The 7,497-nt window shown below is 47.4% G+C and overlaps 1 protein-coding gene across 2 annotated transcripts in view; it reads right to left on the reverse strand.

The window, feature by feature from the left end:
• The window catches only part of uap1l1 (UDP-N-acetylglucosamine pyrophosphorylase 1 like 1), a 47,437-nt gene extending 44,821 nt beyond the window's left edge, over window positions 1-2,616 (reverse strand). The window contains exons 1-4 of one of the 2 annotated variants that reach the window (XM_084324693.1): window positions 2,341-2,616; window positions 2,058-2,147; window positions 1,702-1,780; window positions 258-462 (exon numbers count right to left, since the gene is read on the reverse strand). In XM_084324693.1, coding sequence (XP_084180819.1) covers window positions 258-462; window positions 1,702-1,780; window positions 2,058-2,147; window positions 2,341-2,442 — 476 coding nt within the window. In that variant the 5' untranslated portion in view covers window positions 2,443-2,616. Of the gene's footprint in view, window positions 1-257; window positions 463-1,701; window positions 1,781-2,057; window positions 2,148-2,331 lie in introns of both variants that reach the window. The other variant, XM_084324692.1, reaches the window with a different exon arrangement.
• Between the last annotated feature and the right edge of the window lie 4,881 nt (window positions 2,617-7,497).

Below are 7,497 nucleotides of genomic sequence, written 5' to 3' on the forward strand. Positions count from 1 at the left end.
GGTAACTTGTAGAAGATGACAGAAAGGCAGCATTTAGTCGAGAAGAAAGGTAAAACAAATTCAGTCATCGTCATATGATTTCCTCAAGTCAATGAGTTAATTGTGTTAATCGTGATTTCAATATCAATCAAAATAATTGTGATTATGATTTTTTGCCATAATGGAGCAGCCCAAATGCAAATGATAACTAACTGTTTAGTCAAAGTGCTCTCCACATGTGACAGAACTGAGGAGGCCCATAAGTAATACCATCTCACCAGGGAACGATGCCTTTTGATCCGTGTTTTAAAGTGGCCAGCTGCTGTATCTTGCTGATGCGCTCCGCTTGGATCTGATACAGGGTCTTCCTGCTCGGAAGCCCCACGTCATACATCCCTTTGGGGTACGGCACCCCCAGGCGGGTCCCCTGGCCCCCAGCCAGCAGCAGCACACCAACTCGACTGGAGGATATTTGCAAAAGACCTAGAAAACCAGTGATACAGCCGGGGTGTAAATCTCAGCGCTGCAGCTGCTCCCTGGTCCATGGTGATGATGGAGAGGGGTGTAAAAAGTACCCAGAAATGAGGGCGGCTAGGTGGTGTAGTGGGCAAGGCACTCGCCACCAGTGTGGAGACGCTAGGATTCGCGTGTTCGAATCCAGCTCTCCACATTGTTTTCAGTTTAGCTGGTCGTCCGCAGTAATACACATTGGCCGTATTACGGGGAGGGAAAACTGAAGGGTGGGGATCGAACGTTGTGAACAAGCGACTCCTACAAGTCGGTTGGTGCGCCTGCGCAGTAGAAACAGGAAGTGTCGGGGGCAGCGTGAGCCTCCCACGCGTTACTCCTCGACACTGAGAGATCGAGCTGCGCAGGTGAAAAGATGCGACTGCTGTTACCTCAAGTACCGGAGGGGACTTGTGCTATGTATGACTTAGTCCACATTGTAGCCGGCTTGTGGGAGGCAAGAAACAGCGTTCGTGACAGGGGAGGGTTGAATTGGATGATACGAAATTGGGATGGGAGAAAATATAGAAAAATGGGAGAAAAAGTGGATCAAAAAAAAAAAGTACCCAGAAATGATACTTAAGTGAAAGTATGGGTACCGTCTCAAAATCTTACTCAAGTAAAAGTCAGAGTATCTGGCTAAAAACACACTTGAGTAAAAGTAAAAAAGTTTCTACTTTTAAATGTACTTAAGTACTAAAAACTAAAAGTAAAAACTTTTTTTGTATTGCAAGGGATAGACCAGGGGTCTCAAACTCATTCCATTGTGGGCCAAGTTTTCATTTGATATGAAATTATTCTTCTGATATTAGCAGGTGTTTAATCAAAGATCTATTGCACGGAGCAAGTTGCACCCTTACTTACAATTCATTATGAAATGAAAATGGGGGACCCTGATGTAAACAAGACGAAAGTCTTTCTCTGGTCTGCATCCCCTTAACAATTGTGTGTATTGAGCTGTACTGTATTGTACCCATTCTGCAATCTGCTAATAAAATGTTCATTCAATCAATCAATCTGCACGGCGATAGTATTATTTACCCTCATGCTCCCAGTCTTCTTACAGTAGTATTATTTACCCTCATGCTCCCAGTCTTCTTACAGTAGTATTATTTACCCTCATGCTCCCAGTCTTCTTACAGTAGTATTACAGTAGTATTATTTACCCTCATGCTCCCAGTCTTCTTACAGTAGTATTACAGTAGTATTATTTACCCTCATGCTCCCAGTCTTCCAGACTCTTCTTGTCGCTTTTCAGAGAACTAGCGAGGAACTCCGGAGGCACCGGGTCCATCTGAATGAATGAAAACTTTATTTAACAGATTGCAGAATGGGTAGGCTACAATACAGTATGGCTCAATACACACAATTGTTAAGGGGATGCAGACCAGAGAAAGACTTTCGTCTTGTTTACATCAGGGTCCCCCGTTTTCAATTCATAGTGACATTTATGACATACACAACATACATGACATCATGACATTTCTGGCATAGGGACATACATGACATACAGGTATATAGTACTGTTACATTTGTGACATATACGATATGCAAATATACAGTACTGTTACCTGTCGGTCCTCTGTCCCGGACGGGGACGCGGCTGCGCGCGCAGCTCCTTCACAGTGTTCCTTTAACTCCTCCAGGTCCAACTGGGACACCTGATTGATTGATTGATTGAAAACTGTATTAACAGATTGCAGAATGGGTACAATACAGTACAGCTCAATACACACAATTGTTAAGGGGATGCAGACCAGAGAAAGACTTTCGTCTTGTTTACATCAGGGTCCCCCATTTTCAATTAATCATAATCATAAATCATAATAAATCATCATAAATAACCTCAGAGACCAGGCGCTCGCGGTCCTCCTCAGAGAGCTCCGGCCAGAACTGCAGAATGTGAGCCTGTCCTGCGTCTTCCAGACACGACGTCAACTCCTCCATCGAAAGCATTTCACACAAAACAAAACCCTAAACGTTTTTTTTTCTGAATGTACTGTAAGAATAACCAGGCTGGTAGTAGAATAATGATACAGGCTGGTATGGATCACATGAATCTGTATCCGTGTCCGCAGCGCGTTTTAGTTTGATAGGAAATTATGCGTCTTTACGCGACGAACCCGTGACTGCAGCTGGGCATGACTTGTGCCATAAAACCAAACAGCCTCTGGAGGAGGAGGTGGCTTCACGATTTGCTACATCGTCAAAATATTTTAGTTTGTTCTTCCAACTATTTAAACATAGGCTGCTAGACTGATCATTACGAAGTGTTCTGAAACACTTTATTTTGGAACACTTCCTCTTGTGAATCAACCACAGACTAGACTAGGCCTAGGGTCTATAGTTCCTACTCACTCACTAGTCACTACAAACACATACTGTTAGCTGACTCTGTTTGATTGATTGATTGATTGATTGAAAACTTTATTAACAGATTGCAGAATGGGTACAGTACAGCTCAATATACACAATTGTTAAGGAGATGCAGACCAGAGAAAGACTTTCGTCTTGTTTACATCAGGGTCCCCCATTTTCAATTCATCATGACATAATATGACAGATACACAACATACAGATATACAGAACTGTGTAGTAAAAAGAGATCATGAGATATATATATATCAACAACTGTCAACAACGTTCTGTCAACGTCAGCACAACGGATAACCTAGACATTATCACAATAATACAAAATTAGATCCGTCATCCAGAGGTGGAACGAGTAGTTAGTTACTCAAGTAGGTGTTCTTGTCTCTAAGATGACTCTCAAGAGTAGCACACAAAGAAAACGTATTAAAGTACCTTTACTTTCAAGCCTCAATATTAGTTACAAAATGGTCCCTCCAAAACTCAGCTCAACATAAAGTACAGTACGTACTCAAGTAAAGTAGTAGTAAATATTTAAATACTCAATAGCCATGTGCATAATCTATAGGCTAATTTTAAGTCCATCATTACCCCAATCAATCAGATTATATTTCTTTAAATATGCCTGCTGGGGTTAGGGCTCAGCACTGGAAGAATGCTGATAGGGTTAGGGCTCAGCACTGGAAGAATGCTGATAGGGTTAGGGCTCAGCACTGGAAGAATGCTGATAGGGTTAGGGTTAAGCACTGGAAGAATGCTGATAGGGTTAGGGCTCAGCACTGGAAGAATGCTGATAGGGTTAGGGTTAGGGTTAAGCACTGGAAGAATGCTGATAGGGTTAGGGTTAAGCACTGGAAGAATGCTGATAGGGTTAGGGTTAAGCACTGGAAGAATGCTGATAGGGTTAGGGTTAAGCACTGGAAGAATGCTGATAGGGTTAGGGTTAAGCACTGGAAGAATGCTGATAGGGTTAGGGCTCAGCACTGGAAGAATGCTGATAGGGTTAGGGTTAAGCACTGGAAGAATGCTGATAGGGTTAGGGTTAAGCACTGGAAGAATGCTGATAGGGTTAGGGTTAAGCACTGGAAGAATGCTGATAGGGTTAGGGTTAAGCAGGCCATACTTCACCGCACGGAGTATCGTGGGTGAGGCTTCAACTTATTGGGTAACTCTACTTCTGTATTCACCTGCGCCATATTTATATGCACGGCGAACAATCTAGTGCCAACCTCATTTCTGTCTCGTATCCCTGGGCAAGGCCGGGCATGTACAGACATGTCTTGACGGTGACTTTGAACCTGACTCCGGAGGCATGGCTCTGGCGCCTGCGGACCGCTGTCCAATAGGAGAATGAAATATTATGGTCTGGTCTAGGCTAAAGGGATATTCCGTGTATATGTACAAGGAATATACAAGGGATATCAAACGATATACAAATACTATGCAATATATATCAATCAATAAATATATATATTCGGTTTAATCTGATCCTTTGTAACAGCCGCCTCCTAATTAGTCCCACCTAATTAGCTAAGCAGACAGATTAACCGCACTGTCCACTACTCAATGTCTGTTGTGAGGGGTCGGGCAGTTCACAAAGTCATGGGGTCATGGTCGTCATCGATAGTATCGGGGAGCCTTGGCAGTTCTATTAGCCTCGCCACGGGTCGGGTGTAGATCCGTCCTTGGACGAGCACTTCGGCTGCTCGGACCTTTCCGTCGGCACCGGTGATCACTTTGCTTACGCGGCCAGCCGGCCACATAGCTCGGGGTAGTGACTGGTCGATAATCATGACGACTGTTCCTTCTGTCAAATTGTCTCTCTCTTTCACCCATTTCTGGCGGGTCTGTAGAGACGGTAGATAGTGGAGTAGGAAGCTGTTCCAAAACTTGTCAGCCAATACTTGACTGTACCTCCACATTCTTCGGCCGTTCGCTTCTTCAGGCCTGTACATTGTCTGTGGTAGCGCGGGGTCCAGCCGCCCCATCAAGAGTGTGTTGGGGGTGACTGGGTCGACATCTGCTACATCACTTGAGACGTAACCGAGGGGCTTTGAGTTCAATACTCCCTCGATCTCCGTGAGGACTGTCATTAGGACTTCTTCCGCCACGGTCTGGGCCCCAAGCACGGCGTACAGGGCTGTCTTTATTGAACGTACTTCTCGTTCCCAAGTTCCACCGAAGTGAGGTGCGTTCGGGGGATTAAACTGGAAGTCAATCTGGGATGGAACGAGGTGGGTCTTAAGTTCTGGGCCCATAGCTTGGAAGCTCTCTCTCAGCTCTCTTTCTCCGCCTTTGAAGTTTGTCCCGTGATCAGACAATAATATAGACGGTTTGCCTTTCCGCGATGTGAATCTTCGGAAGGCCATAAGGAATGAGTCTGTGCTCATGGTTGGAAGGAGTTCTATATGCATCGCTCGGGTGGTCATGCATTTGAATACAATACCCCACCGCTTCTCGGTTCCTCTTCCTTTCTTTATATACAGCGGGCCGAAACAGTCCATACCGGTGGAGTGAAAAGGCTTGTCGCCGAGTCGGAGGCGACAGGGAGGTAGGTCAGCCATCCGGGGTATACTGGGCTGCGCTCGCCACTTACGACAGTCTAGACAGGTTCGCTGGAAGCGCCGCACTGCTTCTCTCCCTTGCAGTATCCAATAACGACGTCTGATCTCCGCGAAGACTCTCTCTGCCCCGGCGTGATGCACATCCTCGTCGTATTTCTTTATGATCAGCTCTGTGACCTTGTGTCGGCTGTTTAAGACTATCGGGTACTTGACGTCATCCGGTAAGTCTGGAGCTCTCCGCAGACGACCACCCACTCTGATGAGACCATGGGCGTCGCTCTCGGGGGCTAGGTGGAGCAGTCTGCTGTCTGATGGGACGGGCTTTGCTCCCTGTAGACAGTCTAGCTCATCGGGGAACAAGTCTCTCTGGGCTCGTTGTAGTAGAAGAAGTTCTGCTTCTTCGTAGTCAGCTGCTGTAATGTCAGTAGTGAGCTGAACCTCTGGGTGGTGCCACAGGAATGTCTTTAGCTGCGCACTCTCTAGGGTGAGGCAATCGTCTATGTCGGGGTCTGTGGAGACGAGTGTGTTCAATCCACAGAACATAGATTTCTTGTTTTCGGCCTCCTCTTTACTCGCTTCCCGTGGGGTGGGTGTAGGCCACTCTTCTTCCGGGAGCTTGAGGAACTCTGGCCCGTCACTGTATAGGTTGTGACGGGTGAGGTCATCCAGGGACATTCCCCGGGTGATGATGTCAGCTGGGTTGTGTTTTGTGTCCACATACCTCCAGCTTGCTACTTCTGTTAAATCTTGAATCTCTGTGACTCTGACTCCCACGAAGACCTTGTATCTGCACGAATCAGACCGGATCCATGTGAGTACTGTCGTGGAGTCTGACCACAAGATTGTTCTTTGCACCGGAATGGTGAGTTCACGTTGGATTAACGTGGCGAGTTGCGCTCCTGCTAGGGCTGCGCAGAGCTCTAGACGCGGGATAGATTGTTGCTTTCGTGGGGCTATTCTTGAGCGAGCCAGGATGAAAGCAGTATGTATTTCTCCTCCCTCCTCTCGGGCACGCAAGTAGGCCACCGAACCGTAGGCTACTTCGGAGGCGTCGCTGAAGACGTGCAGGTCCATCTGGCACGTCTCCGGCCTCACTGTGGGTGGGAAGTAGCTGCGGCGTATGTTGACACCTGGGAGTGAGCTGAGTTCCGTCTCCCACTCTCTCCATGTGGATGCAAGGTGTTCGGGTATGGGGTCATCCCAGCCCTGGTCCTTGTCCCATAACGCTCTTACAATCATCTTTGCCCTGGTGGTGTAAGGTAGAATACATCCCAACGGGTCATATTGTCTGGCGAGTGTTCTGTATACACTCCGTCTGGTGGTCGGTAGTGCAGTTGACCTTCCCTGCTCCTTGGTCAGGGGTGTGTGTTTATAATGGAGCGAGTCTGTTTTGAAGCGCCAGACTAGTCCTAATGTCATTTCTTGGGCTTCTCCTGGGATGGTCGCCATCCAGGTCTCGCTGCTTGCTGCCTTGTCCTCGGGGGAGAGGCTGCGCAATACTTGCGGGTCGCTGCTGGCCCACTGCCTGAGATCAAAGCCGCCTTTGATCAGGGAGGCGCGGAGCTTGAGTAGAAGGGCCTCGGCTTCTTCTGGCATCGAGACGCTTTGCAGACAGTTGTCCACGTAGAAACTATTTCCTACACTTTGTCGGACCTCTTCATCAGCTGCTGGGTCCTCTGCGACGTGTTTTTGCAGTGCAAACGTAGCACAGCATGGGCTGCATGTGGTTCCGAAAGGGAGGACTTCCCATTGATAGATGGCTGGTTGCTCATCCCCGATCCTCTCTCTCCATAGGAACCGCAGCAGGGGCTTGTCCTCCTCCACTAGTCTCACCTGCAGGAACATCCCTTTGATGTCGCCGCTGATGGCCACCTTGTCTTGGCGGAAACGTAGTAACACGCCTAGTAGAGAGGGGCCGAGTGTTGGGCCGGGCAAGAGCTCTTTATTCAGATTTTGTGATCCGATCTGGTAGCTGCAGTTGAACACAATACGATCCTTGCCGTTGTGGTGGACTTTGTGGTGCGGCACGTACCATGATTCGGTCGTCTGATCGGCCTCTTTAATGTCAATTTTCTTT

This window comes from Notolepis coatsorum (assembly GCF_963971535.1).
Source record: "Notolepis coatsorum genome assembly, chromosome: 11".
NCBI classification, from domain to species: Eukaryota; Metazoa; Chordata; class Actinopteri; order Aulopiformes; family Paralepididae; genus Notolepis; species Notolepis coatsorum.